This window comes from Monodon monoceros, unplaced genomic scaffold (genome assembly GCF_005190385.1).
Source record: "Monodon monoceros isolate NGI ecotype Baffin Bay Population unplaced genomic scaffold, NGI_Narwhal_1 Super_Scaffold_11, whole genome shotgun sequence".
Classification (NCBI taxonomy): domain Eukaryota; kingdom Metazoa; phylum Chordata; class Mammalia; order Artiodactyla; family Monodontidae; genus Monodon; species Monodon monoceros.
In genome coordinates, this window is record NW_021703767.1 from 41,626,165 (window position 1) to 41,651,351 (window position 25,187).

At 35.2% G+C, this 25,187-nt stretch overlaps 1 protein-coding gene across 3 annotated transcripts in view; it reads left to right on the top strand.

Moving 5' to 3' along the window:
• EPHA3 (EPH receptor A3) overlaps nucleotides 1-25,187 on the top strand; it is a 364,171-nt gene that overhangs the window by 215,961 nt on the left and 123,023 nt on the right. For all 3 annotated transcript variants that reach the window (XM_029214327.1, XM_029214330.1, XM_029214328.1), the window contains exons 4-5: nucleotides 19,248-19,403; nucleotides 20,087-20,422. In XM_029214327.1, the coding sequence (XP_029070160.1) occupies nucleotides 19,248-19,403; nucleotides 20,087-20,422 (492 nt within the window). The remainder of the gene's footprint in view (nucleotides 1-19,247; nucleotides 19,404-20,086; nucleotides 20,423-25,187) is intronic.

A 25,187-nucleotide genomic window follows, 5' to 3' on the forward strand; every position in this document is an offset into this window, starting at 1 on the left:
ACAAACACATACACACATGTACACGCATACACATCTCCCAAAAAGAATGATAAATATTGATGTTCCTTAATCTCAAAGTTGTTCAATCCACACTTCCTTGGTTCTCATACTTTTCGTATTTTATTCAGAATATTTTACTCTTGCTCATTCTTTTGCTGAAGTTATCAAACCCTAGTATCCATATATCGCATTCATTACTCCCTGTACCTACTTCCCAGTATCATTTACTCTTTCTCTAGGTTCTAAAATGTAGGCAGTTTTCTAAATTTCTATTCATAAATTCATTTATCTTTTTTCTCTGTTCTTTTTTCCTATATAATCTGAGAACTTTTGGGGAAAGAGATTGAGAGGGGAGCTAATATTGTGGCATGGCATGAGTACTAGCTACCGTAAGTGCACACACATACACAAGTGCATATGCATGTATGTATGTATGTAATCTGTTTCAATAAACATTAACTATCAATTTTATATTGGGGAGTGTTAGGATACCTAAATACAAAGATATATAAGGGATAACTCCTCTTCTCATTGAATTTTCAGTGTAATAGGGCTGAGAGCCCCACAGAGAGATAATAAGAGTATAATATATTAAGATTGAAGTATAAGCAAGTGCTAAAATTACAAGCATGAGAACTACATAGTAAGTACACCAGTCAGGATGGTGAGAAAACTGAAACTCATAGAGACTAAGCATAGTGGCACTACTCATCAAAACCCTATCCAGAGGAGTGGACTTGCCCCAAACTTGTCCTGTTGGGAGACAGGCTTATCCTTTGTGTGAAAATGGGGGCCTCAGACTGCGTAAACTGATTCCATAAAATGTTGAAATAGCTTCCCTCTCTCTTAATGCTAAGCTACCATGTGAATTCCCTATTAAAAAAAAAAAAAAGATTAGCACATTTTCAGTTGAGGCTCATGGTGTAACATCTTGCTTTTGATATGCTACCTATAAGTATCCATAGAAATGAATTTAAGATACTCTTAGGTTTGTGTCTACAAATAATGGTATACATATACATACATATAAAACATTTATAAACACCAGTTTGTTCTGTTATTATTTTTAAAATGTGTGGATTTAAGCAATGGCTGTGTTCAAAACGTTCAGAATTCTAAGCACTAGAAATTTCTGATATTGAAAAAATTGCATACTTCTAAGAAGGGTGACTGTTTAATTTATATTGTCATACTACTCATTTTATTGATAATATTTAGGAGAATGATAGGCATGCATGCAAGTACAAAGAATTCAAATAGAAAATGGTGGGGAAAACCAGATGCAAGTGCCAACTCCCTGCCATTATCCTCCCACAATGCCAAGCCTTTCACTTCGTCTGAAGCAGCAGCATTTCAGTGGCCTCCAGCTGTGTTCAGAATAGTGTTCATCTCATGGTGTTCCCTAGTGTCCCAAAGGTGTTTAATTATCAAGTTATAGTTGACACATACGAATGGAAATTCAGCAAATGAAAGAGTAACTTGTGATAAGAAACTAAAGGTGACTACAGGAATATTATCTTTGCTTTGGGGGAAACATGTTCTCCAATGTGATCATTGAACTATCTTATGTCATCTTCTAATCCTGGGAGACCAGTGCTAAATAGATGACCAAGTCTGTTTATTCTAGGATGTGAGATTTTAAATAAAACAACAATCCTGTGAACTTTTTTCTTTAAAGCCATGGAGCTACATAGCAAGAGTTTTAATCCTTGTTTAAACTTAATTATATGCTTATTTAGAATCTTGATTAGCAAAAATTAATTATTAGGTTACCAGCAATGAATACAGAGATACAACATCACAGAAAGTATTTGAAAGTCTTCTACAACTTCTGAAAAATCATCAGTGGAATATTCATATATGGTATTATTGACTAAAATTACTTTATTCACGTGGTAAGTAACAACCTATCTCAATGAATTTACTATAAATTCCTCTGTAAAGTAAAATTGAAAAGAAATTCCTCAAGCAGAATCAGTATCATCCTAGCTATTGAAAAGTCAATTTTGTGCCAATAATAACTGATAGAGGAAGGAATGATGGATAATATAAATTTAGGGAAGGGTACTTGTTTTGTTTCTGTTTCTCCATGGGGAAGTTCACACCACTGGCTTGGCATATTAGACTGCTCCCAGAGTTCAATATAGGAACATGTATGTAGAATAAAATATTATCAAAAGCACATGCATTCCAGGTTAAATTGACCCGGGATAAATTTGTTATTTGCTCTTAAAGTTCTATGCCGTGAGCACAATGGAAGCAGCACATGAGATGGAGGAAGACCTGGTATCAATTCCATCTACAATCACCAGTGAGGTCTGAGACCCACCATGGGGTCTGGTACAAATTCCCTCAACATCAGACAGCACCCAGCTAGGTAGGGCTGGTCAGGACTAGAGCACAGGTCTGTTATCTCCCAAACTTGAACTGTTCTTTCTTCTACATGAAAGGATAGAGTTGAATAAGGAAGCTGTGCTTATAGTTCAAGCTATTGATAAAATAATAGTAAGTTAAAATATGTAAATATTAAGATAAAATAAGTTAAAATATTTTTGCTCTAAGGAAATGTTCTGAAACTACTTCAATAAATAAGCACTCCCTTTAAATTTCTGTTAGTCCGTTAGAAGACCTGCAACATTCTACTCATTTATTAATTGCTTGTGATTCTGAGGAATGCTTAATTTATTACCAAGTATGAATAAACGGTAAGGAGTATCAAAGAGCCTTGTAAATCAGCTTGGACAAAGGAGCAGGTTTAGAAGTATATATAAAATTGAATCCCTAAATATTCAATTAATAAATACCATAAGAGAAATAGACTCCATGCTGTGCTACTTTTGCAAAAATCAAAAGGATGAGAAAGAGTTAAAATAGCATTCTATAAATGATATTAGGCTTCCTGAAGGAATATAATTTATAAGGCTGAGCTGCTGCTCCTAGCGCTATGATATTTAGATGTATAAATGTGTTGGCTTCTGTTAATTTAGATCTATAATACCTTATGCAGGGTGGAGCTGAAGTATCTTATTTCTGAGGTTTCACTTGCCATAGGGTAAGTCTAGAATTTTGGTAGAATTATATAAATTCTGGCATAAACTATTCAAATGAATCTGCTTCATTGGAAAAGTCCATTTGGGGAAAACAAAACACAGTGACTGCACAAAAAAAAGTATATACTCAGGAGAGTTTCCTATTTGGCACCAAGGAATTATTCAAGTATCCACTGGGTCTTTGGAAATAATTCTGTGATCACCTAAAAGAGCCTGCCAATTATTGCCATATGTGCATGTGGTTTTCACAATCTGGACACTTATCCCCTAGGATTTGGACTAATAGCTCTAGCCTTTTACTTCTCATTAACTGTCAGAAAAGCTATCAGACAGAGGAGACATTGGTCAGTGCCAACATGATACAGATTTGGACAAGCGGCTGAAAGTTGAAAGGATCATATCACCTTAGTCTGTACTTAAGAAGAAATAAGTCTCAGGAAAACTAAAGAGTTTAAAAGTCAGATATGTTTTGAAACTCAGTAAAAGAGGCTCCTTCAAGAAGTGAGGAGAAGATGTGGAGGCAAGTCGGCCAAATTTGTTAAGTGTTTGCTAGTACGTATGGCAGCCAGAAAATAAAAATAAAGAATTGGCAGTACTGGGGGTGGAAAGAGTGAATCTATATAAAGAAGCAAAGAGGCTTTGAGCTATAAAGTCAGAGGTAATTGTTTCAATTACCCCTAAGGAGACCCATTCAGCACCTTCCACCAGTAAATACAAGGGTTACAGAGAAAGTGAAGGCATTAGTCATGTGTGATGGGATGGACTGGCGTATCAACCAGGAACCAAGGGCAAAACATTGCTCTGGTTTGTCTGTGTTAAATAAAAAGTTGTATAGACATAATATATCTGTGGAAATCTCCAGGGTCACAAAGAGATCATTGGAAGTATTGGGAACAGTGAAGGACTAGCCAAACATCTATCAATAATTTACTTTGACAAGAAGGTGCTGTGTTGTGATATATTTTTGTGAATCCTCTGGAAAATTATAATTTTAACAGAGAAGGATATTGCAGTAATATTTCAAGGAGAAATGAATGCCTAATATATTTCCAAAAGTAGAAAATTTAAGAAAAGGAAGATGAGGTTTAATATTGTTAAAGTATAATGACAAATCTATTGATTTTTGTCATAGATTTTAGAAATGTTTGTATACACTATGTAAATATTTAATTACTTTTATGAATATATAGTAATACTAATTTCTAACATGTATTTGAAACATTATAGTCTCATTCAATTCTTATGAAATCCTGGTAGGTCTCTTTTACTATCCCTATATTATGGACACAGAGAAACTGAGAAATGAAGAGGCTTTGTAACTTGTTCAGTTGCATAGTCTGGAAGTGGCAGAGTTAAGATTTGAACCTGAGAAGTCTGCACATGTGCTCTTAATTACAATATGAACGTTAAAATAATATCTTAACATTAATGTTGCATTTTAAAGTGTTGCTCCAGTAGTCATGATATATTTTTGATGATCTGCTCATAATATTTTTTCCTTATCTGCTTTGTGATAAATAATGTGTATTAGCAAAAATCAGGCAAATGTTGAGTTCATGAACACAGATTTTCTGTTTGGGAAGCCAAGTATCTATTCATGAGCAAATCAAAATCAATATTCTGGTTTAATTACTACCATGTTGTAAGTGGAAAAATCACCCAACTTAGTAAAGACACTTTGTTTTTTCTAATATATCTGTAACATGGAAGATTTCTCCAGCAATATTTTATTGTACTCTTTTTACATAAAAAAGCCATATATTGCTTGATTATGTTGGCTCCTCTCAAAACCCATATTCTTGATAACCAACTTCATCTGGTGTCATTAAATGAAAGCCTATAGGACAAAGAAAACTAAATGCAGCATTTTCCTTAACATGAAAATATTGGAATCAGTTTCTTTGCAGTACAAATAATATAAGTACCACACAATTTAGTACAGCAAATGCTTACTTGGCATTTCTAATTGCCTAACACAATGAAATATACCCCCAATTAAACTATTGTGTCCTTACCTATATATATCCATTCATTCCATCCTCAGGAAATAGGGATAGCACCCAAAAACTCAAACAAGAAACTTAGATGTCAGTCCTTATGCTTTCTTCTACCTTATGCTCAGCATCTGCGCTCTTTCCAAGAGCTATCAACGTTACCTACATAATGTCTCTCAAATGAATTCACGCCTTTCTATGCCCATAACTATTTTTCTATCTTCTATGCCCATAACTATTTTTCTATCTATGTCATATCTTCTCTAATCTGAACTATTTCGGTAGCATCTTGTCTGCCCCATTCTTGACTCAGTTCGATGCGTTTTCGCCAAAGGAGCAAGAATGAGCTGTTTGAAATGTAAATCTGACTGTGGTGTACCTTAGCATAAAACCTTTCAACGACCTCCCGCACCACTTACTGTGTAAAAACAAGCCCTTAATATAACCCTGAAGGCACTGCATGGCTTGATTGGTCTGCTTGCCTCCCCAGACTGATTTGAGACCCAAGTATCCTCTCAGTTTCAGCTCTACTCTCTTTTTTCTTTCACTTTCATAAACTATTAAAACTCCTTCCTGCCTCTAGGCTTTCACCCTAGAATGCTCTGCCTTCCACTTTTTGCTTCTGTCTTTTACATAACACATACATCCTTTAGTGCTTTGTACATATCACAGAAGATGATAGATTTCACTTTTAAGGTTAGATGGTGTACATATTGTAATCATTATTGTTACTCAATTGGAAATTCACGTACACCTTTTCTCTTCTAGGCTAATATGTTCATTCAAGAAATTAAGTTTCTTTAGTAAATAGACCTCATATGTTTTTTTTTATCCTGGAGATAGTTGCTTAAATGTAATTGAAGAATTTCTTTAAAAGAAATGTTTAGGAGAAACTGGAGAGATGCCTAGTCTTCTCTATTTCTAGTTTTAAAATATGATTTATGATTTATCATTAATCATATATATAAGATTTTATATTATGTATATCTTACATATATTATATATTCTGCATTTAGCACCTAATGGAACACATACATATATATTTTTTAATTGTCTTGTCTTCTTCCTATTTTTGCATTATGGAACTTCATGATTGATTCATTGCATGAGACTGATTCTTTAAAGGGAAATTTGGTCTACTAAGATGTTTAGGATTGGTTAAACCTAGTAATTGGGCATGGGAAATATTATAATGGGACACTGCTATGGAGAGAAGGAGAAAGCTTCCGTTATTCTCTCAAAATTTACTGCATTTGTTGGTCACTTTTCATGAGCCAAGCATTCTAGGTGCTCATTATCTTAGCTGTCACACCACAGTAATATAATAGGAGTTGAGTTTTAAAGAGTAAAATGTTTTTTATATATGTGTTTTATAAAAACAGGTTCAAACCTTCAGCATGTAGTTTATATGTAGGTCTAGTAACTCTATTGCCTTGTGAGATATATCACTTGTCAACTGAGTTAAGCACAGTTTTGAGAAAAGGATTTCAGGTAGTGGCAATTTTCTCAGTCCTATAAGCGCACACATGGTTAAATGTGAAGGCAATCAAAAATGAGAACTGGACTATGAGTTTGGATTATTTCAGATATTACTGAACATGAAATTAAATTTATGTAGTCACACAGTTTATTCTCCTTTTTTTAGATATAGCTTCCTACTATATTATCATCAAATAAATTGAAAGTACTGTGAACCAAGATTCCTCAGAAGGAAAATTGTATGGATCCCAAGGTTATAAGTTATGTTAAGGCATTTTAAATGTGCTATTTTCTGGTCCTAATTAATAAAAAATTTATTGGTTTTAAAATCAGTTGTTACTTAGTTGTGCTGAATATATAATCAGAGTGACAAGTACAGATTTGGGAGAGTGCTAAGGCCTTTTCTAGGCATCTTTTCTTTTTTTAATTTTTATTTATTGAAGTATAGTTACATGTTGTGTTACATGTTGTGTTAATTTCAAGTGTACAGTAAAGTAGTTCAGTTATACATATATATATGTGTTCTTTTTCAGATTCTTTTCTGTTATAGATTATTACAAGATAGTAGGTCCTAACAAGGATTTACTTTTTAACCTATTTTTATACAGTAGTCTGTATATGTCAATCCCAAACTCCTAATTTAATCTCTCCCCACGACCCCAGCTATCCCCTTTCTATTTCTGTTTTGTCAATAAGTTCATTTGTGTCATTTTTTTTTAGATTCCACATGTAAGTGATATCATATGATATTTGTCTTTTTCTGTCTGATCTAAGCACCTCTTCTGAAGTGCATCAAATCTCCCCCAGTCTTGGGAAAGTTGCTATTTTGTTTAACTCTTGTTAGTATCCTAAGTATTTACTCTTCAGTAGATACTTTGAAGAACTCCAAATACAATGTAATTTTTTAGTGAAAAACACCTATATGATATATAAAGTTGAATACTGTATTTTCCTAGGCTACTTGAGAATTCTTTATGTCTAACAGACTAATAAATTACACCGTAAAGTGAAATGGCATTAGCCCTTTTTGTTTTTGATTAGAAACTGTTTATGGTATGCTTTTCCCCCACTACAAAATAAAGTTCCTTGTTTCAGCTGGTAACAAAGAGAAAGTAGAAAATCCAATCTATGATAAGCAGGCAGATTCCCCTGCACAGAAATCTAGCTCACAAATACCTTTCTAACAGACCTACAACAGTTAAGCATTTTCTGTTCATTATGAATAGAATTTCCTTCCATCAGAGCCATTCATCTTGCTAGACATAGGCTTGAAATATTGTTGAAAAAAATTACTATTGGCAAACGGTTACTGCAAGAAAATGAGGTAATCTATTTTCCTTGTGCCAGTAAGATCTGTCTAATATTTTTATAGTCATACTATATAAATTTGTTACATTAATTTTAGGGTGATGGATCCATTGTCAGTTCTTTATTAGTTATCACTTTTAAGTTTTACATGATGAGAAGACAATGGAAACACATACATATCTGTGTCTAGCAATCCCTCAGACTTGGGTATAATTTCTGGTTACAACATTTAAAATAGTGGGGTAAGCAGCTAATGCACTTAATATCATTAAACTTCAATCATCTCCTCAGGAAAAACAGAAAATACCTGTCTCACATGGTTTTTGTAAGTACAGAGATGAAACAGAAGTGTAGTGCTTGACATGGAGGGGATTTTCAGTAAATGGTATTTATTATATTACAAAGAGGTGAGGTGTTCTCTTCAGGTAGCTAGATCTGGGGAAGGTGACGCAAGCAGGTAATGCAATCTGCCTGGCTTTTCAAAGGCTGCTGGGATAAGATATGACTCAATGCCCAATTTCCTTCCCAATCCCTCACCTCTCTAGCCTCGTGTACAAGATCTAAACCCCTAACTTTGCAGAATATAAGAAGACAAACAGTTATCTTGAATGAATTTCCAAAGTCAGTTAACAAAATCTTAAACAGTTATTCTAGAGAGTGGGTGGAATGTAATGATCTCTGCCCTGAAGAAACACTTGCAGAATGCACACAGCGGTCTAAATTAGAGAAACACACACACCTGCTGCAGACAAGACACACACACTACATGTGGATATTTTAGCACACACAAAGACACACCCATTTTTTTTCCCTCCCACTCCCTCCTCTCTCTGTCCTTCCATCCTGCCTCTCTCTCTCCCTCCCTCTCTCTCTCTCTCTCTCTCTCTCTCTCCCTCCCCTCCCACTACTTCAAGGATAGCAACACTGAGCACAGCTTACCAAATCTGAAGTTATCTGAGATGACCAGAGTGAATGAAAGCAGCAGACATCTTCCTGCTGTTGTTTTTACTCCTTATGTTCCAAACTCTTGTGTCCCAGTTATTTGTATTGAGTGGTATATATTTGCCAACTGTAAGCAATGCATTTTAATATTGCCTCTATATTTTCTCCCATTCTTTCTGCCCTTTCATTCTCTCCTCCTCTTAGATGGATTTAACCTTTTTAGTCTTTTTGTTGCAATGCATCTGTCTTCCAAGTTGAATGTAATGTTCTAGGATAATAGTCATAACTATGAAAAAAATGTTCATCTCTATATTTAGAAATTAACCATTTTAAGGTAGTCAAGCCTGTTGCATTTTATTTTCATAACACCATTAAAGACTACTCTCTATTACTGTGGCAACTGCCCTTCTTGTGCAAATAGAAAAATATTTTTTTCTTGAATAAGATGGAATTAATTTTAGGTGAAATTCAAATTTATAAACATACTGTTCTACACAATTATGAATGTTTGTGTCTCCCTTAATAGTTTCAGAATAAATGATTGGTTTAAGGTTTTTTGAAACACTCATTCAGCTAATGATTGTGTTGATCCAATGGGCGTCTAATTTAATTGTTTTTTATTTTCCTCGTGAAATCCATTCTTACACATTTAAGGAAGTGAATTTCAGAATGCTTTGAATATTAATCCCCTTTCTATTTTGGAGCAAGTATTTCCCAAAAGCATAAAAATAAATTAAAAGAGATCCTAGAATTATATTAGCTCATTTTTTTTCTATATTACCTTATACATTGCTGTTAGCCATGAAGTAACTCAAAGCAAATATTGAATACTTTTAAATTGCAGACTTCTCCTAGTTGGTAATATTTTGTGATTATAAAGTGAATGCTCAGTGTATGAAAGGCACATTAGAGGTTTATTTAAATCCATTTGCTTTCTAACCAGAATATTATCAAATAGTCATTTTCATAAATTTAACAATAAAAATGCAATGGAAAGTTGATAGGATTATAAGAATTGTTAAGGTATACATTTGAAAGTTGCAGAGCTATTTCCTCAGAATAGAAAATGACATTTTTTAAAAATAAACTTGCCTAAAATATAAAGCTGATTTAAATACAATAATGTCATCATTCCACAAAATTCTAGATGGCTCTCTGTTTTTTTTTAGAGAGTGGATCATTAACAGTGTAGCTAAGAGAGCAAATATTTTTGCAATGTGTCTTACAGTGTTTACAGAATTCTTTTCCTCTGAGTTTTCCACCTTTTATAGGTTTTCATTTAAATCCTGGACTTTTTAAATTGTGCTATTTTCTATGTAAATTTTCCCAAGTGGAGATAGAATTACTTGAGATCAAAAGTGTGAAATTCACATTAGTGGGGCTATCAACATTTGCAGTCAACCATAATTTTCCCCTATGTTGCTTTTTTAAAGAAGAGAGAGAAGAAAAATGAAACTCCTTGACCAGTATAATAGAAGCAAGAGCTAATCAAAACTGTGATGTGTGTGTGTGTGTGTGTGTGTGTGTGTGTGTGTGTGTGTGTGTGTGTAGGAAAAGAGAGTGAGAGAGAGTAATATAGATGGGTAGATTTAGGCCCCACATATAGTACATATTTAGTTTTGCACTTTACGTGATATGCACCTAAAGGTCAAATTACACACACACACACACACACACACACACACACACACACACACTATGTTCATTAACTATAGTGTTTTGATTCTTTTGTGTGTGTATGTGCAATCTTTATAATTCTAAGACTTTAATATTTTTAAGTTTTTCATTAGATAAGTGATATGTTAATAAGCAAAAAATATAAACAATAAAAGGATTGCATACACATTGTTTTATTCTGCTTTTTTACCATAAAATATTATGAGCATCTTTCTGAGTGAGACATAATGTGTCTCATAAATGTATGAGAATAGCATAATTTATATATGGAATTGTATGAACATAGCATAGTTTAACCACCTTTCTAATTTGAGGCATTATATTCTTTCTAATTTGCCAATATTATAAATAGCATTGTTCATATATCTTTGTGCATATAAACATACAGAGGACCTGGTTGTTCTTTATGCATTCATGTACAATAGATCCTTGGAAAGAGCATCTGAAGTTTTCATGACTTGTATCTCAAACTCTAATCTGGGTGACTATGAATCTATGATGGCAATTCTATTCTCCTAAAATTGACTTATAAAGGTGAGTATTGGACTGCTGACCTCTCCAAGCTCTAGCTATATTTCCAGTGTAGTCCGGAAAATGCTAATCCATAGTAGGGCTTATTTTGACATGGAAGTGATTTACCTCCTCCAAAATCCCTTCCAAGGAATGGTTTTCTTAGACATTCCAATGCTATTCTGCTCTAAAGAAAACTTCTGGCACTATTCTCAAAAGCTTTTCCAGGCTGTCTCTCAATATATTCTGAGTATAGGTTTGGGTCCTATGCATTTTATGTTCACCACAATAATATCCCATAAAAATGATTCTCTCTTTCATTATCGGTCTCTCTCTCTCTCTCCCTCCCTCCCTCCCCCACCTCCCCTCCTCCCTCCCGGTTTTAGTATTTACCTGCTCATAACATACATGTTTCTATGAATTTGTAAATTTTATTAATTGGTCTCATTCTCTGGGCATTGATAATTAAGAATAGAAAAACTCAACTAGTCTTACTCCTAAAGCACACCGTTCTTCCTTGAAAGTAGAAGACAACTGAAAAGCTGGCAAAACACAGCGTCCTTAGGATCAGGGTCTCTTTTAACATTCTCTTGGTGGTGAACATGCATTGAACATATTTCAGTGTTACTGGCACCTGTCTTGCTAAATCTGATGGAACAACAACAAATGCAATAAAGTCTTGTTACTAAGTTATCTTTGAGCCACACTAGATTGTGATTGATTCTGTTGTGTGTAATAGTATGGTGGCATTTTGCCTTAGGCCTTTTTTATTGAACAGTGAAGGAACAGAAGAAGGAAACACTTGATCACTTTGTAAATGCTGCACATTGCAGGCAGGGTTTAATGACTGAACGTAGCCACTACCAGTGTATTGAAATGCCTCTGCCTTGCCTCAAAGCATTGTACCTCTATTCAAATGGCAAAGAATAGAGTTCCTGTAAGATCGTGGAGTACAGCTCATTTTGGGAATAAACAGTTGCTTTGACCTTGTACTGGCAAATAGACCCTTTCAGGCCTGGAATCGCAAGGCCAGGAAATCATCTGTTTAGTCAGTGCTGGTTCTGGTCATTAGTTTGTGTTTATGGCTGGGAATTGATAATATAGCCCTGTGTGTATAGAGCTCAGGTCTGAATACTAAAAAGACCCTATTTACCGACAGCTTTATTTTTTAATTTAAAGTTAATTCAAATTGAAATGAGCCTTTTAACCCTTAATTAGTACCATGTTTTCTCTTAAAAGTCAACCACATTAGTCAACTGGAGACAAAATTCACTTTGCAATTGAAAAGCTGTCTACTTTCTTTCAACAGTAGCCACCATGGTTTACTAAGTGCATTTGTTTTCCTTTCACTATGGTAACTTTACCCATTCTCTGTATCAGCATAACTCAAGCCCATCAATTATATCTTAGAGGAAAAGTGTGCTATGTGCTTTGGGAATGAGGCCAAGATTCTATCTGGAAGCTTTTTTATAATTATTATTCATTGTATAGCTAGTGCTCATAATACTCCCTATTTCATACTTTTTTTCTTTATATTTTTCCAAAGCTGGTAGTTTGTTATTTTATCTCACTACTGACCCATAGTATTTAGTTCCTGTTTTATTCTTACCTCTTTATAAATATGGAATCAGCAGATTCCCAAAATATTTCTAATTCATTTATTACAAATTGGTATTACTTTGGCTTCCTTCTCTTATTTTATTCATATTTTTAGTGTTCTCAATAGAAAATTAACATTTGGCAAGAACTTCTTCATTTTTGTTCTACTGTGGCCCATCCTGGGGCTTTTTCAATAAGTTTTGGGGTTCGCTTAGTAAATGAACATGCATACTCTCACTAACTGGGCACTTAAAATAGAGGAACTAAAAGGTAGATTAACAAGAAAAAGACAAATAAAACCTCACTTCAGACTAACAGAAGGAAAATGTTTTGTCTTTTAAATTGTATTTTCAGTATCGTGCTAGTTTTCCTTGCTGTTAAAAGAGAAAAAGAAAATCACACCTTCCTACATTTTAAAAAATTTAAAATAATAATTAATATCAATATTTTAGTTTTTTATTTATTCCTATAAGATTTCCCAGCTTTTAAACATTCTACTCTATCTAAAATATACATAAAAGGAAGAATATAATGAAACATAGTTCTATTATGCTACTGAGTAAGATGAAAATATAATAATAGGGAATTATTTGCTTGGCAGTGAATTTATCATTCAATCCATCCAATCATGAAATCCACATACCCTTTGAATATATACTGCTCTGATATAGAAAAACACTGAGAAGGGCAAAAACCTGTCATTTCTTGATTCAAGTATATTTCTTTTAAATCAGAAGAGAGCCTCTTTTCTTTGTCTTGTTGCCCTATGTGATTTTGTAATTTCAATGGCTTATTTTAATCCTTAAATCATGGATGAAAGTGAAGATGCTTTTTCTAATTTTTTCTACTTAGAAAGTTCTAGGAATCCTACAAATTTTGGTACATGAAGCATTAACCTTTTAAAGTGTCTAGCCTGAATAGTATTAAGAGACAAGATAGTTGATAACCATCATTTGATAAATGAAGAAATTGAAATCCAGAGAGGACAATTGGTTACAAGTTAATTATTCATTTAAAAAATGTATTTCATCAACTGCTAGGTGCTGGACAATGTGCTGGACACAGAGCATGCAAAATGAATAAGAAAAAACTCGTATCTCTATATTGCTCAGGATCTAACCTGGGAACAGATAATAATAACTAAAAATGAATCTTCAGACTTATTTTAGAAGAGGAAGCCACTATCCCAACTACCTCATAAAAACTGGAAGACACCTGGTCAGTGACTTTGAGATAATACCTATTTAGTAGAAAAAACTAGATCAAAACCTACGTTTCCTCTTTCCCAGTCTAGTGGTCTTCCCGTAAGATGCTGAAAACCTTGAAGAGTTGGGATATAGAGAAGTGAAATTAGGGAATTTCTTGGTGAAGATTACTTAAAACTGTTGTGTTGCAAAGTGTCTTAGCACTTACACTCTCAAGTGAGAAGATCCATTTCTAAAATAACGGCACCATATGGAATTAATTGGTCTCCTGTTTAAAGCTAGGATTGTGAATTTTATCACTGTGACTGGACACAATAAAATGTCTAGGTCATCTTAGGAGATCAGTACATGTTTGGTTTTCGAAAGTGAATAAATGAAATCCAAACATTACATGAACAAGTCTGATTCCTAGTAAATCCATGATGATATCCAGTAGGATTTGAGGAGGTGCTACATCCCATTTTTCATGGTTAATTTAGTTTCGTGTATCATTCCTACTTTGCTTATTCAAAGCCCAGAGCTCCTGCCACAATTAACTAGTTCAAAAATCTCCATTACAGCAAGGGGATAAAACGTCTCTGGGACCCAAAAAGGGGCAGCAGTTTGCCTCCACTTAAAAGATCTTACACTGTTTAATCACTCTTTGGTTTTACTACCCTGAGGTAGAAATCTATGAATAATTCTACCAGTGTTTGACTGACAAGAACATGTACTACTGGGTTATGGGAGGAAAGATGTAAATCAGAATTCTGTCATTTTGGCAGCAGGCTTTGAGTATGTGTATTTCCACCTCAGTTAAGTATTGCTTTCTAGCTGGCCAACACAGGGAAAGCCTTAAGTATATAGCAGAAGTTTGTTTGTTTGTTGTTTTTAAACTTAAAGCTGGATAAACCTGAATTAGTATTAATTTGTTTACCTTTCTTGCATGTTCTCTGTTCTTTGATATTCTGTAATAAGTTGACAAAGACTTCCTTTAAGTAAGAAGACACATTAACATATCTACTTTCTACTTATTACCTGGGTTTTACTTTTCGTATGCTGAACCTTCTCATTCTCTAACATAATGCATAAGGAGAGAAATGTGCACACTGTTATATTAGCAGTTTTATATTCAAGGAAGGGAAGGAGATACTTTTAAATTACAATCATTGCTTCTGCTACCATAAGCAAAGATAATAAAAGACAAGTACTAATGCCCCGTAGAGGTAGTTTCAAATTTTTCCATGAGGATTTTTTTAAGAATGAAGAAGGTATAACAAAAGGATAGGTATTTCAGTACAAGATGATTTATTGCAAGGGAGGGAGATTATTTATTGGTGGGAAAAAGTTTGAAGTAAATATATAAAGAATTTCCCCTTATACATTTAAAGATAATGTTTCTTACTAGTATAATAATTTTATTAGTGAATACAAACTTTTCAGTTATATTCTCAAATTTGTTGAACAATATGAGTCGAGGATTTAGAGATTCTGTTTGTATCAAGAAAAAGAAAATTTACTTGTATGGCTCCCACATATAGTGGGGTCACCCTATTCTTAAAGTTGACAGACAACCTCTGCCCTTCCAACAAAAGTTCAATTGCTCATCTGCCCATAACAATGTTACACCTCAAATAGATAGAAAATCCTGGACAATACAAGAGAACTGATGAGCCTTTCTGAAATGGTGTCTTAACTAGGAATAGATGAAAAAAGACTTGCATGTGTTTATTTAAATGCGTTGCATTAAATTTTTTAGATGACTATTCTTCAATGGCATACCAACAGCTTAGAATTGGTAGGAAAATGATTTGCTTTTAATGAGTGATTTACATAAAATTAAAAGCAGAAATTTTCTTGCTTATTTGGACTATGAATTTCTTTGTTATCTTGGGCATTCTGTTTGTGCTTCAATTGTTCATTTAAGAAAATTAATATCTACCTTGATTATTTCAATAGAACTGTTGTGAGATTTAATTGAGATGGTATATATATATATATTTTTGTTGTTGTTGTTGTTGTTGTTGTTGCGGAACGCGGGCCTCTCACTGTTGTGGCCTCTCCCGTTGCGGAGCACAGGTTCTGGACGCGCAGGCTCAGCGGCCATGGCTCACGGGCCCAGCCGCTCCGCGACATGTGGGATCTTCCCGGACCGGGGCACGAACCCGTGTCCCCTGCATCGGCAGGCAGACTCTCAACCACTGCGCCACCAGGGAAGCCCGAGATGGTATATTTGAAAGTCCTTTATAAAGAGTAAAAGTGTCGACCAAATTTAGGATATTACCATAGAAACTAGCATTGTACTCAGGATAGAGTTAGCATTCAATGAATATCTGTTAATTGATGATTAAATCCTATCAGCTAGCTACCAGGTGCCAGAAGATGCAGAGTAGAGTCTATCCCTAACTGTGTGTCACACAACATCCTGGATTTTCAGACGTAAAACACACAAACTGACCACTGGGTTTTCTTAGGATCTTTTTAGCTCCATTAAGCTATTCTATATAATTAATACATCTCAACTGAATTCTCTTTGTCTTTTTTATCATTTAGAAATGCTTTCTGCTGCAAGTAAAAGAAAACTTGACTACAGTGACTTAAACAAACAAGGTGTTACTTTTCTGACATTATAAGAAATCCTGGGCTTCCCTGGTGGCGCAGTGGTTGAGAGTCCGCCTGCCGATGCAGGGGACACGGGTTCATGCCCCGGTCCGGGAAGATCCCACATGCCACAGAGCGGCTGGGCCCGTGAGCCATGGCTGCTGAGCCTGCGCATCCAGAGCCTGTGCTCCGCAACGGGAGAGGCCACAAGAGTGAGAGACAAGCGTACCGCAAAAAAAAAAAAAAAAAGGTTAAGAAATCCTGAGATTGGTGCTTGCTGGGTCAACAAGAGCAGGGTACACATCTCTCTGATTTTCTTGACCTTTAACTTAGTGTCTCCTGTAAGTCATTACGCCCATAATCAATGCAAGGTATCCCAAAGACTTTCATCAGAGTTCTGTTTGTATCTCTTTAGCCATCTCTTTGGCCATAACTTTGGCCATCCACCCCTATTTGCAATGATCTGACTTAGGGAGTACTTGGCAGAATGCAGTTCTGAACAAAATCAGGATTCTATTAGCAAACAGGAAGCAGGACTGAGATATTGAGTATGTAACCAACAGTACCCACCACATTCCTCTAGTTAACAGTTTGTCTTTTCATGTTGATCTATTTGTGTATTTAATTATGCTTCTTACAGGCCAACTTGTACTGTCTTAATCTTTCTCAAATGGGAGTCCTTCTGTGTATTTCTTCCAACAGATCAATCAGAATGGAGTGCTTGCTCCATGTGGCCTGTGTTAAATTTCTGTTGCCTGCTTTCAAATTTCAAGGGCCTTTTTGGGATGGACAGAATTAGGGACATTTGTATCTTTAAGACTAACGAGGAGACTGAACAAAAGTAGATGATTGACAGATATTTATTCAACTGCATGTATATGTGCCTACCTGTCTTTAACTCTTCTCATCTCTAAGGTTATTATTTACTCATAATTAAAGTCTGGTTACTAATTCAAGTCACATTCTTAACTTCTAAGCTTAATAACTATAGCTACTTTCAATACTATCAGAAATTCTGTGCTGTGGTGCTGTAGCTAAGTGATTGTGTGACTATCTCGTCTTTAAGTATCACATAGTATAGCTGTTTATATTATTAACAAAAAGTGATTGAGTGTTTAGTGAATACCTTTATACCTAATGTTGTAAAAACTATAAAAGCCTGAAATAAAAACACAGATAAATTTACAAGCAAACAAAATAACAAAGTACATTGGAACACTGCAACTTAATCTTTTAAAGACTCAGCAATGCCTTCTTGCAAATTTAAAGGCACTCAATAATGAGCTAAATTGAAAACAGAAGTTAAGTGCATAGTTTGTTTATACTTTATACCGTTTCCCCCTGAGGCAATACGACATGAGATATGAGTGGACCTTTCTAACCAGTGCTTAATGACAATGTTCAGAAGTTTATAATCCTAATCCAAGTTTGCTTAGGGCAATAGAATTTATTTGACTGGCTCTCAGTATGGTACCAAAAGTTGTTCAATTTAATGTAATATGGTCATTGAGCAGCCATTCTTAGTAAGAACTTGAAAACAGCAAGACTCGATTAATGATTACTATCATTTTAAGTAATTCTAATTGTTGGTCTTGTCAATGTATTTTCCTTGGGAGTGTTATCACCCAAGAGATGTTCAGTAGGGAGATACACTATTATAGATACAGTGTGTTATCTTTTAAAATACATTTAGTGATTATAAAAGTTAAGATTTATTCACACAGGTTTTATTTGAATGCAAATAACCTGTTATTCACAATATGAAGTTGATATAAAAAAATTTTGGAATTCAGTGATAAACATAGTCTGTAGGGTCTAGTCTCTAAGTGGTTTAAGCCATCAAATCTCAATGTAGCTTTGAAGTTGAGTTTTAGAGACTTAAGAAATTATTGGCTTCCAAAGAAACTTAAAAATTTAAGATCCTGAATTCCTTCCTCAAAGGAATGTCAAGGGACTTTTGTTAGGGTTTTCACTATGATTTCAGTTCTCATGGTAGTTATGAAAATGGACCAAATAAAACAGTACAGCATTTTAAATTTTATATCAGATTAGATGAAAATACTATAATGGAGACATTTCTGTAAAAGCTGTAAATAGATAGTGAATATTAAATGGGTAGCTGAAATAATATCTGGTAACCTGTTCATTGGGCTTAAAAAAAAAACATGTCATTCAGAGATACAACTGGAAAGAAAGAAGATAACAGTTATTTTTAAAAGCGTTAATCTAGTAATAATTCACAAGTATATCAGTTTAAATAGAAATTATACCTCCCTGTGTATTTGAGATACAGACAAGGAAATAAATTAAGACCTTTCTTTTAGGCCATTACCAGAGAAGTTAGGGAATGACACTGTCAAGGGCAAACAAAATATCATAGCTCAGGAGAACCATGTATCAAGAATCTTAAAATATAGACAAAGCCGTGACTTCTTTCTTCAGTTGCTTGCAATTTGTGGGGATAAAGTTGTTCACACAGAAACTAATTAGAAAACAAGTGGGTACTATATTAAGTACTAACTGCAGAGACTGTACACATTGCATCATGTTTAAAAAGGGAATGGCTGCATGATGACATGGCTTTGCTTTATTTTCTCCACAAATAGTCCAATGCCAAGTAAAGCTGTGAAAACATGAGATGGAAATTTCATCACACTCTAGTGCCAAAATAATCTAAATCTTGTGGCGTTTTTTTTCCCCCTTAACATTTGGTGCAAATACAAACGTATATGTGGAGAAACTACATTGGGCCACATTATTTGCTTCTATAAATTCTGGGAGAAGGAAATAGATTTTATTCATAATGAATGCATGTCCTAGCCTCCTGAAATCTGTTTTATGTATTTTCAAGAATATATTTTCAAAATTATCACAAAATCTTAAAAGAGTCATTTTGTTTGTAGCTTGTCGACCAGGTTTCTACAAGCCTTCGGATGGTAATGTGCAGTGTGCTAAGTGCCCACCTCACAGTTCTACTCACGAAGATGGTTCAGTGAACTGCAGGTGTGAGAATAATTACTTCCGAGCAGACAAAGACCCTCCATCCATGGCTTGTACCCGTGAGTAGTTTTGCTGCAACCCATGCCTCCATGTTTGTTTTATTTCCTTTTTTCTTCTTCTTATTGTGTTTTTTTTTTTAAAGCATTTGGACCATTTCCTTCTGCTCTCCATGTGCAAATTAAAAGCTTTCTCTGCTTCACTCTCCATGCTTGCCTCACCACAAATGCAACATTTATCACACAAAATGAATTAGTTTTTAAAGCACTTACTGCAACAGGACACCCAGAAGGAAAGAAAATTTTCTATATCTTGTTTTAGATCTTGCATAATTTTGACACAGTAGGGGAGGTTTAGGCATGGGATTTGTATTTTTACTTTTCTATTCCCTCTTGTTATATGTTGGTCATAGGTCATAGGGAAAAAGAACTAAGATTTATAAAACTAATACTGAAGTTTTCATAACTATTCACAAGGGCATTGAATTTAGTGGTAAATTCCTTTGTTGGACTTCGTGAATGCATCTTCAACCTGGAGTCAAAACTCCCCCCTTCGTAGCTCGGGGAGGACAGCACTCTTGAATCCATGTGTCTATAATCTCATGGATCCTCCGAGGATGAATTAAAAGTATATAATAAAGACAAGATGGTTATTTACCTCTTTCAGTTCCACTGTAAATTATCTATTTCCCTTGTAGTAGAAAACAGAAGTGAGGCTCATTAATCTTTGTTGAACTACTTTGCAGGACCTCCATCTGCACCAAGAAATGTTATATCTAATATAAATGAGACCTCGGTTATCCTGGACTGGAGTTGGCCCCTGGACACAGGAGGCCGGAAAGATGTTACCTTCAACATCATATGTAAAAAATGTGGGTGGAACATAAAACAGTGTGAGCCATGCAGCCCAAATGTCCGCTTCCTCCCTCGACAGTATGGACTCACCAACACCACGGTGACAGTGACAGACCTCCTGGCACACACTAACTACACCTTTGAGATTGATGCCATTAATGGGGTGTCAGAGCTGAGCTCACCACCAAGACAGTTTGCTGCAGTCAGCGTCACAACTAACCAGGCTGGTGAGTACATGCTGGATGCTTCCTACTCCTGCCATCTCAGAGCCAAGTAATAGTTCTCACAGAAAGAGTGGAAGAAAGGGTAGGAAAAAAAAGATTTGAAAGAGCCCCAGGTTATTCTTTTTTATTACTTTTAGACAGTTATGGTACATTAAATAGCTCAATTTAATTCTTCAAAGTGAGAATAAATCATATTTGTTAGATGATTTTAAGCTAGTTTAATCCATTGCTTCCCAATTTGAAATCTTTAAACACCTGGGGCTCTGGAGATAGTACTTATGGGGCTCCTTGCATCATTTCCGTATTTTCAAGAACTTAACAGACATTGAATCTAGCTTGGAAAAGGTTATGTACGATATTTAAAACTATAAATGTCTTTATCTTAGTTATAATTATATCAAATTTTGTGTATAGTTATTCAGTTATTTTATACTCCCCAGAAGCTCTGGGTAGTATAGCTCAGATAGTTAAAACTCTCTTATTAATTAAAAAAAAAGAAAAGAAACACATTTTATTTAATAGATACAATTTGTATTTAAAAATTAAAAATGTGGAATTGAGGAGAAGCTTAGTAAAAAGAGGTCTTGGTGGAAAACAGTTGGAATCACTGATCTTTAAAATTTCCAGATATAAATTTTATGGTGATTTCATCAACTGTATTTTCCACTGACAATCTTTTCCTAATTAAAAAGAAAATACTGTGTTGCCAGATTGTAAGCAAAGGGCCTTTAATATGGAATAGAAAATTTAAATAAACTTCTCACCTTTCTTTATCTTGCATCCACAACATTTCTCTTTTCTTTACCGTTAGTAAATCCTGTGTTTTTCAGTCACCCCTTAAATCTTCTATTTGTTTTTCGGTTCTCTGATAATTCTTGTGATATTTTTTACTATGGTTTTTTTTTACAGTGTGGTGTCCAGAATTATTCATGGGGTTTTAGTTGTGATTCTCTCAAACATATAGAAGAATTACACTTTGCAGAGTATACAGAGACATGCCAGTGATACCCCTTTGAAATAAGACAATCATTTTTCCAAGGTGATAACTGTGATGAATGAGTAAAAAACAGTTTTCTAATCAACAAAGCTATGCAAAATTAAGCTGATAGATATTTATTGTGCATAACTGTTGCTACAAGATATCATAATTAGGGTTACATTTCAAACAATTCAGTTCAGAGATATTATTGTATAATTTATACACAAGAAAATAAACATTGGAGCCAAAAAAGGAGAAAAAGAAGAGACAGGATGGCCCCCTGAAAATACTTCAGCTAGAACTACAGACTCCCACATCTGCTCCCAGGAGAGCTAACCTTGAGTTGGAAGTTACAATTGAGTGTAAACTCAGCTTCTTTTCTACATTTGGTTTAAATTATGGAAGTTCCTCTGCTCTCTAGCGGGACTCGCTCTTTTCTTTGAGGATATGAATACTGGATGTCAGAAGAAAAGAGAAAGGAGAGATGACTAAATTCTATCAGCTGGAAGAGGTCTTAGAGCAGCCAAATATCTAGCCAGGAAATTCACCACTTTCTTTCTTTCACTTGGCTGACTCAGGGAGGTTAGTTAAACTACCAAGGGTGCAAAACTAATAGGTGTCATCAGGGCTAATATTCACCAAGTATGCACAAGTATGACTCTGCTGGTTAGTAAAATTTTGTACTTATTTGCATACTGGTTAGAAGCAGACAAAGCTACTTCTGAAGGTGAGTATAGAAATGCACCTGTACTGGTTAATTCCTCAAGTACCCTAGGTAGCCCCCTAAACCCAGTATATCAAGCCCCCCACTTCCTTCCCCATAATCTAGCAATCAAAAGGATAAATCTTGGCATTAGAGGAGTCTCCAGACCAGTCTGTCAGGTCCCCCTTCTTCTCGTAATCCAGCAACCAAAAGGGTAAATCCTGGCACTTGAGTGGTCTCCAGATCCCTGTGCGGGAACTTTTCCAACTTGAGGGCTCCATGTCCCTAGCCTGCCAGTTGACAGATATTTTGAATATAACCCCTGGCAAAGTCCATGTTTAAATGTGTCTTTCTGATTCCACATCCCTCCTTTGTCCCCACTTTTCTTCTAGTCTCCTATATTGATGAAATTCTTATAATTTTACATTGTCTCATGGTGATAAAGTTTATTTATGGAAAAGACAAGACTTTTTAATGAAGTGCACTGAATCATTATTTTAATCTTGCTTCCTGAATCTGTAATCTCTCCCACTTAAAGCTAGATCTCAGACCAAGCAACATATGCTTTTGTTTCGCTTTAGTTAATGATATTTAAACTTTATAGTTAATAATATTTAAAGATTTGTAACTTAGGTTTATTTAACTGTCTTCCATGAGAGAGAAAAAAAAAGATGAGTAATGCTATTGCTATGTATCACGTGATTATAGCTTCTCATATTCAATGAACACAAGAATTTTAAGAAGTTATAATTATGTGGCAAATGGCTTTCCCAAATCCCATATTTCACTCTGATTTACTACCTTGTTTAAAACAAGAGCATCAATCTGTGTTATAATTATCTCCTAAGTCAAACAGAAGTGTATAAAAACAAGCAAGAGCTCCTTATTTCCTATCTTATCATTGACCTCTGGCTTTCTGACAATGCATTTATCAAGAAACTAATAGTTCCAGATATATACAATGAATGAATCTAGGTAAAGTGGCAACCAAGAGCAGGCCAAGACTTTAGAAAAATAAATGGAGTTGATGCTTTGGCCCTCCCAGTTACAAATCACAGGGAAAGACAGAGATTCAGCAGGGATGATATCAGCTACTCTTCCTAACCCCACTCTCATTTTTCAGAAAAATCACAAATATGTCTACAACATGCACCATGAGGCATTTTATATATTTATCTCAGGGAGTCTGTATCATTTTTGTGCCTGGGGAGGTAGAGGTCTTTGTTCCATCTTCAAATCCCCATGGTAAGATATATAAGCAAGATTAGAAGCCATGCCATTTCTCCAGAGTGTTTCATTGTTTTGCTTTATTTTTGCTCTTGTGAAGGTTAATGGACTGGTAGCCTTGAGAAATGAGCTCCCGACGTCTAGAAAGATATGGCTATGACAGATACGATGCCTGGTGTTTAAATTCCTCCTTCCTCTCTATCTCTGACATGGCTATAAAGGGGAAATGTGAATGTGTCCCTTTTAATTTAGTTTGTGAGATTGAATTCGTTGATGTTTCTCTTGATTACATTGTAAAAGCCATGTGATGACCACACGATAAGGCACCTTCTAAATTGTGGAGGATTATGTTGTGAATTTGGGTGTTAGTTCCCAGCCCTTAATACTTTCACAAAGTATGTCAGTGAGATAAAAAACATGGTCTGTACGTAAAGATTGTATCCATGAATCCATCAGTCAAACATGTACAGAACGAATTGCAGATTGCAGAACAAAAATCTGTGACGTTATATCTTGGGGTAAATTGCTACTTCTTGTTTTCTTCTTTGAATGAGTATGTTTACCTTTCAGTTCTGGAAAAATCATTCCACTAGTGGAATATTTGTCCCTGTTTATTCTCAACTTCCATCATAGAATCTGCCCTTTCTCCACTATCCTATAGCATGTAACAATCTCAGGCAAGAAGAGGGGCCACTAGTAGAGAATATATGGGCTTTCAAGTTTTGAGATCCACCCCACGCCCATTTTACAGAAACTGAGATCCAAGAAGTTTTTTCAACTTTTTATCAAGCGATCAAACTTCTACTTATGTCTTCCAACTCCAACTCCACTTTCAACTTCTATTCTTGTGTTCTTTCTGCCATCCTATGATTCATGCCATATAGCTACAAAAAGAAATGCTGCCTTGGAGACAGAGGGGGGATTTGCTGGGAAAATCTACTGTACCCTATGCCATCTACAATAAACTTGGTCCTTGCTTCTCAGTCATTTATCACAGGGTTTCTTAGGGGTATTCTGCAAGAGATCTTCTTTATCATCTCCACTCTTCCCCATAATTAATCTTATCCTTTACTCCCTCATTCTACACAGATGATTTTCCCTCTGTGATACTGTGATTTATAATAAGAAATATATATTTGGTCTTGGTCCCAGTTTATGGCACAGAGCTCCTAAAACTCTTAGAATTTCCTAAGTGATAAGAGCAATAATGGGTATTTTGTTATTCATAACAACCCCTTTCAATCACATTTGAGTTTACGTTAATGAAGTGAGTTTTGGAAAGTCCCTAAGGATGGTGGCAGGGAAACAAACCATGTGATTAGAAGAACTTTTAGCCCCTCCACTCCTCAACCTCCCCTCTGGGTAGGGTGGAGGGGCTGGAGATAGATTTTAATCATCAGTGGTCAACGATGTAATCAATCATGCCTACGTAATGAAGCCTCCTTAAAAGCTCAAAGGACATGGCTCAGAGAGCTTTTGGGTAGATGCGCTGGTAGGCAACAAGTCTGCAGAAAGCATGGAAATTCTCTGCCCAGTACCTTGCCCTATTCATCTCTTCATCTGTCTGTTTCTGAATTGCATTCTTTTACATAATAAACTGTAAATCTAGTAAGTAAAATGTTTTTGTAAATTCTGTGAGCTGCTCTAGTAAATTAATTGAACATTAATTAAGAGGGGGTCATGGGAAACTCCGATTTATACCTGTTGGGTCAGAAGCAAAGATAACAACATGGACTTGAGATTAGTATCTGAAGGGGGGGTTGGGGAAGTCTTATGGGACTGAGCCCTAACCTGTGGGATGTGATGCTAACTCCAGGTAGCTAGTATCAGAATTGAATTAAATCATAGGACACCCAGCT